At 37.1% G+C, this 12,802-nt stretch overlaps 1 protein-coding gene across 1 annotated transcript in view; it reads left to right on the top strand.

Moving 5' to 3' along the window:
- LOC106871618 (uncharacterized) overlaps window positions 1-10,018 on the top strand; it is a 19,711-nt gene extending 9,693 nt beyond the window's left edge. Inside the window, exons 2-4 of the mRNA XM_014918186.2 lie at window positions 1,744-1,812; window positions 4,145-4,243; window positions 7,224-10,018. Coding sequence (XP_014773672.1) covers window positions 1,744-1,812; window positions 4,145-4,243; window positions 7,224-7,343 — 288 coding nt within the window. The 3' untranslated portion in view covers window positions 7,344-10,018. The remainder of the gene's footprint in view (window positions 1-1,743; window positions 1,813-4,144; window positions 4,244-7,223) is intronic.
- Window positions 10,019-12,802: the final 2,784 nt, after the last annotated feature.

Raw genomic sequence — 12,802 nt, 5'->3', positions numbered from 1 at the left:
ACTTGGCTTGCCGGGTCTTCTCACGCACAGCCCATTTCCAAAGGTCTCGGTCCGTAGTCATCGCCTCGGTGAGGCCCAATGTACGAAGGTCTTGCCTCACCACCTCAGCCCAGGTCTTCCTGGGCCTACCTCTTCCACGGGTTCCCTCAACTGTTAGGGTGTGGCACTTTTTCACGCAGCTATCCTCCTCCATTCTCACCACATGTCCATACCAGCGCAATCGTCTCTCTTGCACGCCACAACTGATGCTTCTAATGTTCAGCTTTTTCACTTAAACATTATTCATTGTCAAAATTTTCATCGCACTAACTGCAACCTGCTCACTGATATGGTTCTATTGCATCTGGTCTGAAGCAAGATCGTTGGTCTAGTTTCAGCAGCATTACAGTTATAAATTTTCTGGGTTTTTTTAGGAAGGGCATCTAGCCTTAGAAATCATTCCAAAGATGACATTGGAACTTGATGCAGCCCTGCTACTTGCCAGATCCCTACTCATGTCAGCATGGAAAGCAGATGTTAAATGATTATGAATTCAGTTGTCTGGTTTGTCATTGTCTAGTGCTAGTGATGTCTCGAAGCAAAATTTTAGCACAATCATCATCATCATCATCATCATCATCGTTTAACGTCCGTTTTGCATGCTAGCATGGGTTGGATGGTTCAACTGGGGTCTGGGAAGCCAGGAGGCTGCACCAGGCTCCAGTCTGATCTGGCAGTGTTTTACAGCTGGATGCCCTTCCTAACACTGACCACTCTGAGTGTAGTGGGTGCTTTTTACGTGCCACCGGCACGAATACTTTCAATAAAACATTATGAGAGGCTTCCACATATGAAGATTGATCTTGTTTCTTCACATTTATGTGCAGACCAGAGCAAGAATTTTAAAGAAAAATTGGTAGTTGGCCTTGCAATCAAATTGCCTCTCTCCATGGTGCCAATGTTTATCAGACAGGAAGGACGTCAGTTTTGGCTGATCCCTTGCCATCAGTATCATGATGGGTTTGGTTTCCAGAACATAATGAGTTGGACAGGATGCCACAAAGAATTTTGCCTAGTCCTCCAACAGTTTTTCCACTTCTCTACCTTAGTTTGGAATCTTTTTATCAAATAGGCGCAAGAGTGCTTCCCAACCACATGGTTCTGGGTTCAGTCCCACTGCATAGCAACTTCAGCAAGTGTCTTCTACTTTAGCCTTGGGCCAACCAAAGCCTTGTGAGTGGATTTGGTAAATGGAAACTGAAGGAGGCCCATTGTGTGTGTGTATATATATATATATGTGTGTGTGCGCGTGTGTTTAGTTTCCCACCCCCCACCATCACTTGACAACCAATGTTGGTATGTTTATGTCACTGTAACATAGCGGTTCAGCAATAGGGACCAATTGAATAAGTACTAGACTTTAAAAAATAAGCCCTGGGGTTGATTTGTTTACTAAAGGTGGTGCTTCAGCATGGCCGCAGTCAAATGACTGAAGCCAGTAAAAGAGTAAAGAGTAAAACTAAAGGATGGAAGACAAATTTGACCACAGTGGGATTTGAACTAGGAGCACAAAGAGTCAAAACCAATATCACCAAGCATTCTACCCAATAGCCCAATAACTCTACCAATTCAGCTAAAACCTTATGAAACGGAGGTGACCCCTGAGGGAATTGCTGTAGTTGTGATAATGTTATTGTTTTCTTTAACTGTTTGTGTTTGTCTTATGAAAATGTGTTGACTCCAAGACCCCTTTTTTTTTTTCAGGCACAAGCCATGCTTATATTTGAAGGTGAAAGTATTCAAGGACAAGATAACATAATGAAAAAAATAACAGTGAGAGTTTTCAATATTATATAACACTTTGTCTTGCTTGCCTTTGTTGTTGTTTTTTTATTTGTTATAATCACAAGAATATTTTTATTCCTGCTTGTGCCACATATAAATCACTGATGCTAGTGCTACACAAAAAGCACCCAGTACATTGGTTGGTGTTAGGAAGGGCACGCAGCCATAGAAACCCATTTTGAAACAGAAAAATGGAGCCTGATGCAGTTCTCTGGCTTACCAGGTCCTATCAAGCTATCTAACTCCTGCCAGTTTACAAAGCAGACGTTAGATGATGATGAAAGGAAGAAGGATTATTCCTAACCCAAGTGAAAACCTCTTTTATCTTTACACTGGAGACTTGTCCTGAATGATTGCAACTAAAGGCACCATAAGTCTACCATCTCAAAAGTAGGAATGGTCCCCTGACATATTCCCACTCAGTTTCCATCTGGCTGTTTTCACATCACAAGGCTTTGGTCAACCCAAGGATACAGTAGAAGACACTTGCCTCATCTGTTGCACAATAGTGAACTCTGTGTAGGCAGTTGAAACAATATTAAATCAAACTACATATATTTGTATTACACTTAACAGATATACCCCACTGAAAGGCACAGTGCTGTGACTTTTGTCTGAGAAGAAAAGTAAAATTATGGCCATCCATACATACAATTACATCCTTTACAACCATACCCCCCCCCACACACACACACACATGCACATAGCTCTGTCTTTGGCAAGACTCACCCATAACCCATTTCCCCAGCACACCCACTACCTACTGCAGGCTCCTCCAGTTCCACTTACCATCACTTACTATCTCTAAATATCTCCCCTCACTCTCTTACGGAATATCTCTATCCCCTCTGTACTACTTGTACGCCTCCACCTCCCCATTGTTCCTTGTGGGTAGACCCTCTCTCTTCCACTATCTTTCCTGCCGCCCTCTGCTTCCTTGTCCGACTGAGATAACCAAGTATCTCCTCTGTAGTAAAACAACTGTCTTTCCATCATACTCCAACCTCTTGCCTAGCACATGGCTCTCAGCTGAGAGGTCCTTGTCGTGCAAGCTACTTGGCAACCCTGCGAGTGCTGGCACCACATGAGAAGGCACCCAAGCAGACACCACATAAAAAGGATCTGTGCTGGAACCATATAGAAAAGAACCTGTGCTGGTGCCACATAAAAAGCACCCAGTACTCACTGTAAATTGGTTGGTGTTAGGAAGAGCCAGCAGCTATAAAAACCATGCAAAAAGAAACAATTGAAGCCTTGTGCAGTTTTCTGGTTTTCTAGCTCCTGTCAAACTGTCCAACTCATTCCATCATGGAAAACAGACATTAAATGATTATGATTATGAAATGTTCTGTTAGAAACACAATATATATTGGGTTTCTAACACAACATGTCTTTGAATACATTTTGTCTCTGACATGACCCACAGCATCATATCTTTCAATGGTGCAAATAAATTATGTATGTTACACAGGTGGCTGCATAAAAAGGACCCACTACACTCTCTGAAGTGGTTAGCATTTGGAAGGGCATCCAGCCATAGAAACCATGCCAAAAGAGATAATGGGAACTTTGTATGGTTCTCTGGCTTGCCAGCTCATCAAATTGTCCAACCCATGCCAGCATGAAAAACGGACGTTAAATGATGATGGTGATAACTATTATGATATTTGTAATTTTCTTGGTTTCATAAAATGTAAATATTAAAAAAAAAACAACCCATTCACTTCACCCTGAAGAAACTAAAATTCATAAAATACACCATTAACCTATTTGATACAAACCTGCCTGAGATTGCCCCAGTTCTGTGATACAAACGTCCTGTTTTAACCCTTTAGCATTTAAACTAACCTTATCCAGCCCAAATATTCTACCTATTTTATGTTCAAACTGTCTGGATATGGCATCTCACACCAAACCTACAATATATCATTCTAAAAATCAGCAGAATCTCAAAGTGACAAGATAATGTATGATTAATTGAAAACAAGGTGAATAAATAAGCATTACATTAGACAGAGTAATCTGAATGCCAGAGGGTTAAATGTGATAGTCTAAGTACCAGCTTAATCATGACAAAATTGTTTTACTAAGTTTTTCATTATTTTAAAAATTAATTGAAACTAAGGCTCTGTATTTCAACAGAAATATAATAACAAAAGGGTTAATTATATTTCAAATATTAATATTAATTTTGATCCATTTCTTGTCTTGGATGATGATAAGCTAATTAACATAAATGAAAATGTCAACAAATTATAATTTTTTTTTTCTGGTTTTGTATGCTTCGTAATTAAACCAATGCATTATTTTGATTTTTCAGTCGTTGCCATTTAAAACAATCAAGCACGTTGTCACAAAGTTGGATGCTCTTCCTACTACCACTGGTGGAATTTTAATCTTGATCACTGGCCAGCTGCAAGTAAGTTATTATATGTGGGTTACTCTTTTTGTTTATATATTGTTCACATAAACATGTACGTCAGGTGTGTATATAATTATTGCCCCTCTTCATTGGACATCAAGATGTAGTGAACACTTCTAAATGTTGTAGATTGTGGCTCACTTCCTCTGGACAAGCTTATGTCGAGTTAACAAGGGAATCTTGACATAGCTGTTTGATCTGCTAAACAGCAGTCAGATCTACCTCATATTACACCCTGCCTTTATAAATAAAGGAAACGTACATTGGATAATGCAGTCCAAGATAGATTATGATTGATAAAAACAAAAACAAGATGATCACATCCTGAATGACTTTGATTGTAGATTGGTTGAAACAAGGCCAAGCTCTTGTTAAACAACAGCAAAACACACACACATACAAAGACAAATGCAGGTGTGGCTGTGTGGATAAGCTTGCTTCCCAATCATGTGGTTTTGGAATCCGTCTCACTGCCTACCACCTTAAGCAAGTATCTTCTGTAGCTCTGTGCCAACCAAAACCTTGCTCGATTTGTTGGATAGAAACTGAAAGAAGCCTGTTGTGTGTGTTTGCGTCCTTTACTTGACATTGTTGTAAATGAGCATCACCATCATATAAGCAGTGCTTCTCATTTCCCATGAAAAACGTGTCTGGTCATGAGAAAATATTACCTTGCTTGGAAACAGGTGAAGTTTGGTGACAGGAAAGGCATCCGGCCATAGAAAATCTACTTTAACAAATTGTCTGACTCATGCAAGCATGGAAAAGTGGACATTAAATGGTGATGGTTTTACAATATGGTCTTAATTTGTTTGTGTTGTGTATATTTTTACATGTATTTGTAATTAGTGGATATGTTTGGTCATTCTTTAGATTAGAAACTGGTTAGACAATAGTGTCTAGCTTTTTAGAGGCTCTCTCATATAATTGAGTATAGTTGTTTAACCCCAGGTCATCTCTGATCTGGTAGTTACAGCCTTAACCATCCATTCCGTTTCTCTGTTACTATGACAACAAAGCTCACTGTTTTCATAACCCAGCGTTTTTCCATATGAAATATATACTGTGAACCACAGTTTCCCAACCAGTGTGCCTCAAAATATACATACATATGCTGTATTGTGATTAAGCATTTAGAGTCAAAAATACATTTTGATACTTATTTTATCGATAAATATTATTGTCATCTTATATTTTTGTATTGTCGTCTATTTTATGTTTATTATATCAACGTTGGTGAAATAAAGAAATTTTTTTATTATCAATTCCAGGGACATAGTTTTCTTACACAGATGTTATTATCTAGGGACAAAGTTTTGTAATATTGATGTTGAATCAAACAACAACTATTAGATTGGGTGCCATGAATTTCTGAAAGGCTTGGCAAGGGTGCCTCAGCAAAAAAGGTTGGGATACAGTGTTGTAAACATTCACACTCACACATACAGATAAATATATGACAGGCTTCATACAGTTTCCATCTGCCAGATTCTTTCACAATGCATTGATCATGCCCAAGCCATGGAATTGAATCTGAACCAATGTTGTTGGAATGCTAGCTTCTTAACCACACTGCCGCTCCTCCACATTTGTGCAAGTCCGCAATCATAGATGGGACTTTATTTATCGACCCCAGAAGGATAGAAGGTAAAGTTGACTTCGGTATGATTTGAACTCAGAACTCAAAGTGCTGATATAATACCATAAAGTATTTTATCAATTAGCAGTCTTAACGACTTCCTTAATTATCCAAGTTCATTAAAAAATATACACATGTACTGACAAGGGGGATAACTCTTGTTTGACTCAAAAATTTCTCAACAGCTGCATTTTCTAGCACTTTTTAGCTGCCACTCTTTGTTTACACCTCTTTATCCAACCCACTCTCGTTTTAATTTTCTCATTGCCCCTCCCCTCTTTTTTTACTACTCCAGTCTAGTATAACATAATTCTTCTACTCTCACTCAATTTGTCTTTTGGCATCCTCCTACTGCCATTCTATCTCACTAACAGTGAATAACTATTCAGATCGAATTCTGTGTCTAATGGTTTATATCTCTGGTTTTGTTCCTTAGTTTATCAGACATTTGTCTTATGTATAAATGCTGTATATGGCCCATCATCGTCGTCATCGTTTGACGTCCGTTTTCCATGCTAGCATGGGTTGGATGGTTCAACCGGGGTCTGGAAAGCCAGGAGGCTGCAACAGGCTCCAGTCTGATCTGGCAATGTTTCTACAGCTGGATACCCTTCCCAATGCCAACCACTTCAAGAAGACAGGTTGGTGTTTTGACAGGCTTTTGTGAGTGGGAGGCATGAAAGACATGAATCTACTTAGCTTTGCTGTGTCTTCTCAGGCTCAGCATATACTCATTATGTACATCAGGAGTGGCTATTTGGTAAGTAGCTTACTTATCAACGACGTGGTTCTGGGTTCAGCCCCACTGCATGGCACCTTGGGAAAGTGTATTTGGTAGGTGGAAACTGAAAGAAGCCTGTCGTGTATGTGTGTGTATATATATATATATGTGTGTGTGTGTGTCTGTGTTTTCCCCATAACATTAGTGGTTCGGCAAAAAAGACCGATAGAATAAGTAATAGGCTTACAAAGAAAAAGTCCTGGGGTCGATTTCTTCGACTAAAGGCGGTGCTCCAGCATGGCCACAGTCAAATGACTGAAACAAATAAAATTTGTGTATGTATGTACATGACATTGTCTATGTCATCATCATCATCGTCGTTTAACGTGTGTGTAAAAAACACAACTGTAAGCTGGTTTTTTTTTACATACTGGAACAACAGTGAGTATAACTTTATAAATGGCTAACATTATGCAGCCACACTATGTATTGTTTCTGGTTTTTACAAATCTCATTTTTTGTCTATGTCTCTAATTAAATTCACATCTACCAAACTTTATTGTCTGAACTGTTTGTGTGTATATTTAAACATTTTGTTTCTCTCTTTTTCTTTCCAGGCTGATGATGACAAACCATTGTCATTTAGTCAGGTATTCAATCTACACTATGAGGGAGAGTCTTATAGTATAATTAATGAATTCTTCAGGCTGTCAATTCATAATATCCCTGTTACATAAATTTCTGCCTTTTTTTTTTTCTTTTCATCAGTTAACCAAAACAAAAGAACAAAAAAAAAAACTCTTTAAAAAAAAAAAACTGGACAAGACTTTTAAAGATGAAATTGTTTTAACTGATTTCTTCTCTTGTCTCTATGGCTGGTGCTGTGATGCATGTATTCCAGTCATCAAAGACAGAAAAAAAAAAAAAAGCAAAACAAAAAAACATCCGAAAGATCTATTTGCTTCCTCTCTATTTCAGATATTTAAATTCTCTTGAGTTACACCATTAGACCTTATGGCTTTTCTTAGCCGTTTTCTCCACCCACTCCACATTTATTTTAGAAATTACTTTGTGCTCATTTTGTCCACTATTTAAAAACAAAAAAAAAAAACAAATAGAAACAACAACTATTATCAGAATAGAGTAATAAATACTATAATGTTAATGATTTTTTTTAACCTCTTTCTCCCTCTTTATTTCTCACATTGATCTCATCAGTGTAACCAGCTGAGCTGCTGTTGCTGCTGTTCACATAACATTACAAACATCTCTAATAACTTTAGTTTCAGCTCTCTCTATCCCACCTTACTATACACACACACACACAGACACACACACACCTCATGTATGCTGCTATTTAATTTCTCAGGCTCCAACTTGCTGCCCTGCGGACTGAATCAAGCACATGTGATTTCTTAATACCTTAAAGGCTGCACTTTGTATTATAGTACTTTTGTAGACAATACTTTCCGCCCCCATCCCCTCCACTACCTCTATGGAACTATTTTCTCAAGCCTAAATTAAACACACCTTCATTCTATTTTTTATGTTTTTTTGTTATTTTTCCAGTAACTGCTTTAGTTAGGTGTTGTTTATAGTTTTTCTATCCTCAGAAACTTCCTTTTTTAAATGAACCCCAAAAAATGGTAGAGCTTTATATTGATTTTTACTTGTACAATTTTTTTCTATCAGTCTTAGATTTGTTAGATTATCAAATATTTTTAATTACACAAGTGGTTTTGGATTTACATTTATTTTCTCGTTTTAGGAGCAGACAAGTTGGTAGTTCAATTGCTAAAACATGATGTAAAAAGATCTTCAATATAGGTTTTGCATACATTTGTTAGGAAGGGCTCATTCAATCTGAAGTACCCTTTTTTTCTCCTTTTTCTAGTATTTTGTGAAACCTTAATTCTTTAAGCTTTACAAATACTGAGGAAACATAAAGATATCTATTTTAGCCATAATTAAGTTACCTATAGTTGATATGTCACAAACAACCTCTATGTTTAATTTTCTCAAAAGAGCAAAGTGACTAATAATATATAGATAGATAGATTATGAAAGCAATAAGCACAAAAAGACTACAACACAGGAGGGATAAGCTTTTAAAATGTGTGTTGGTTTTAACACTTAAGAGGAAGAGAAAGAGTTTTGATGTTTTGGATGCTAGTCTTTCATCAGAAGAAAAATAAAATGTGAATAAGAAGTGGTTGGCAAAAAATTGGTGAGCATGTTAGGGGCCAGGCAGTCATGCAGTTCTAAGGGAGGTGATGTTTAGAAGGGACACCCCATCTCTCCCATTTTTTTTCCTCATTCATTCTCCTTTATTTATCCTTTTTTTTCTCCTCATGAAGGACTAGCATTCAAAACAGTCTCTTTCCCTTCTTGAAGTGTTTAATCAATACAATATTAAAACTTGTCCTTCCCATATTGTCTTTTATCCTTTTTTTGGTCATTGCTTTCATAATAGATTTTTAACTCTTAATGCAGACCTCTCATTTTTATATTGAGACATATGCATATGTATGTATATACAATACACACATAGCTGGTATCTAGGTGCAGTATATGCTAGGAGAATACATTTCAAACAAATACTCTCAACACATTTCAAATGTCATATTTAGCTGGAACCAGTTTAATTTCATAATGTCATCTTTCTAACATCTCCAGTGGAAGTACATTTTCACTCAGTTATGTTATGGCCATCACACAGACAATCCTCTCTTTAAGGTAATTAAACCACAAGGCATATTTCAATATTTGAGTTATGTAAATGACAATTTAGGATAAGTAAAGTATATGATGTAAACCGTCCCACAATAACCTGATTTTCTGCCAGATCTCTTGCTGAGCTGAACACACACACACACACACACTCACATGTATGTATGTATACATACACAAACATATAATATATTGGGTGAGAGGTTTCTTTTATCCAGTTGCTGGCTGTGAAAAGCTACTGTTATATATCAACTTCACCATGGTATTCTGCACCCAAATGTATAACAATAAAAACATTGTCATTTGAACGTTACATGTGCAGCAAACAAACAAAACATACAATAATTTCTATGTGTATGACAATGTCTATCCATTTCTTGTACAATGATTTCACAGATTGTATTTTTGTTACTCAAAAAGTGACCGGTTCTGTTTTGGTAACAACTCATTCTCTCTACTCAGCTTCTTGATCTGTGTTTGAAGTGGTGTACCAACATCTTATTATCAATAATGGTTTAACAGCTTTTCCATCTGACCATTTGTCTATAAGCTACCTTTGTCCTCTTATACTATGTTAATCACAGTTTAATGTAATCATAAATTTTGAGTTTTATCAAATGTACACTGACAACAACAACACTCATATAATATTTTTATCAACAAATTAAAAATCACATATACATTTCTGAGTATTGTCATCATTCTGATTTCGTATTTTTATTATTATTATTATTATTATTATCATTATTATCATCATTATTATTATTATTATGTGAGAGAGCAGCACGCGCTATTAAAGTGACACTGGACTAGACATATATGAAGCCCAATATACCCATCATCACTAACCCTCTGGTAAGAGTACACCAGGTACATGCATCACAATTATATGTGCACAAAATGGTGACCTCTTATCAAGACAAACAGCAGATGACTTTGCAGATGGGGCCCAAGTAGAACTTTCTTGAGGTTTAATAGCCCATTCCATTCAAATGTCCCTCAACAAAGTTTGTTAAAGCATGATGAATGAAACACCCATGTTTCCAAAGGTGGTGACACGTAAAAGCACCCACTACACTCTCTGAGTGGTTGGCGTTAGGAAGGGCATCCAGCTGTAGAAACTCTGCCAAATCAGATTGGAGCTTGGTGTAGCCATCTGGTTTCACCAGACCTCAGTCAAATCGTCCAACCCATGGAAAGCAGACGTTAAACAATGATGATGATGAATTATTCAAACCTCAAACAATCCCTCTTACCTTGTATGATGTTCCTCTACTCCTGCACGCGATCAGAGCTGCACATATCAACCACTGAGGAAAATACTCAACTGGTTATGGTCAAGCAACTAACAAGCCCATTGCCCATCTTTTACACCAAGATAAAACTGGCCTTGTGCTTTAATTAGAAGGAAGATCATCGCCCTGTAATGTTTACATAACATAAATTGTCCTTTAGAGCTTGGCTGGTTAAGAGGTTAATGAGGCATCAGCCTTTCTACCACTTGTCCTAATTCCACCTTTTTTTTTTGTTTCAGTCTCAACATATGAGAAGCCAACAAGAAGGCTTCTCCTTAGTCATCACTTCACTGCCAAATCTCCCTAAAACCACTCTGTTATCTTAGAAAGTTGGGTTATGTAGTCATGGATAGACTAAAAAACAAAGGGAGCTTTGTCACAACTGGAGCATCTTCAATAGATGCTCCAGCATCTTGAATAGGGCTGACTGGGGGATAATCAAAGCAGACACCTTCCTCATACATCCATTTTCATGCTGGCATGGGTTGGATAAATTGACAGGAGCTGATAAGGCTAAGGGCCACACCAGGCTCCAGTCTGTTTTGACTTGGTTTCTGTTGTAGGATGCTCTTCCAACCATTTTACAGGGTATCATTTACAATATGACTTCCACTTATATTTACCTTCCTAATACTTGAGGGTATCTCCTGACATATCTTCACCACTATATCTTTTCTCTCTTTTCCATCTGGGGTAGCCATGTATGTCCCCTACAGCAAGGTAGCTATTCTAGCATACACTAACCTCTCTTTGCTTCACCTGGCATAAAGCCTCATCCCTCAATTTCTCTTTCTTTTAAGTGTTGTATGACAAATCTAGGGAAGGTAATAAATGTTAAAGTTATTATATTTTATATGTTTAAAAAAAAAATGAATTTCTAATTTTATAGTACAAAACTTTTTTTTTTGTGGGAACAGGATGAAACTCCTGATGCTTAAGTTATATGGCACTCCCTTCAAGGATTAAAGGCAAAGTTGGTTCTCAGGGACATAACAAGACCTTAACTAAATATTACCAAGACTACTGGCCTTTATGATTTATTAAATATTGGTTTCAAATTTTGGTACAAGGCCATCAATTTTGAGGGATGGGGTAAATCGATTACATTGATCCCAGTACTCAACTGGTACTTAAAAAGCACCAGTGCTTTTTACATGGGATCATCAAGAGTGCAGTGGGATCATTATTCAGCTAGAGTTTTGTTAATAATGCTCACAAAAGTGGAGTTATTTAAACATTGCTATCCATATTTTCAACTTTTTGAATTGTTCTCCTTGGAAAATTCATATGGCACAGAGGTACACAACTAAATGTAACTTCAGTAACTACTGGACGGCTTTCCAGTCATAGATGTTGTCCTGAGGCAACATCAATGTAGAAGCCTACAGGTTGTTGCTCAACAAGCTGCCAATTACAGACAAATCTCCCTCAATTTATACATTACCAACCTAAAGTAAAAGGGACATGTATAATGTAGTCCTAGATATCATTTTATGTCTGTTTTCCATGCTGTTATGGTTTAGTCCAGTGATACTCAACCATTGTTTGGCTTTGGACCCTTTTTGATTCCTATTTTACTCAACTGGAACCTGCCATTAAATATTTTAAGAGCCCTATTTTTATAAGAATCGTAAAAAAAAATTTATATTTTGTCTGTTTTTTACAATTGATGGATATTTGTCCTCTGTTGTTAACACAACGTTTTGGCTGATATACCCTCCAACCTTCATCAGGTGTCTTGGGGAGATTTCGAACCTGGGTTTTCATTCCCAAGGTATTTTTCGATGTTATTGTTATTCAGGTCACTGTCTGGAATCAAACTCGGAATCTTGGGGTTAGTAGCCCATGCTCTTAACCACTATGCCATATACAAACCTAGATTCAAAACTTCCTCAAGACACCTGATGAAGGCTGGAGGGTATATCAGCCAAAACGTATTAACAACAAACAAGATGGGGACAAATATCCGTCAAATGTAAATAATGTACAGAATTCCTCATCTCTTAACCCTTTCGTTACTATATTTCTGACCAAAATACACCCCTCATGAGTTTCAATTAAATTCTAAAATAATCATGAATTTAGACTAGTCTCATTAAACACCTGTAACTTTTTATTTATCAACATATTAATGTGATATTTGGAACATAATTAAAGAAAGGGTTCTTAAT

This window comes from Octopus bimaculoides, chromosome 1, assembly GCF_001194135.2.
Source record: "Octopus bimaculoides isolate UCB-OBI-ISO-001 chromosome 1, ASM119413v2, whole genome shotgun sequence".
In the NCBI taxonomy this organism is placed as follows: Eukaryota; Metazoa; Mollusca; class Cephalopoda; order Octopoda; family Octopodidae; genus Octopus; species Octopus bimaculoides.
Note: the sequence above shows the minus strand (reverse complement) of the source record. Positions and strands in the feature narration are given on the sequence as shown.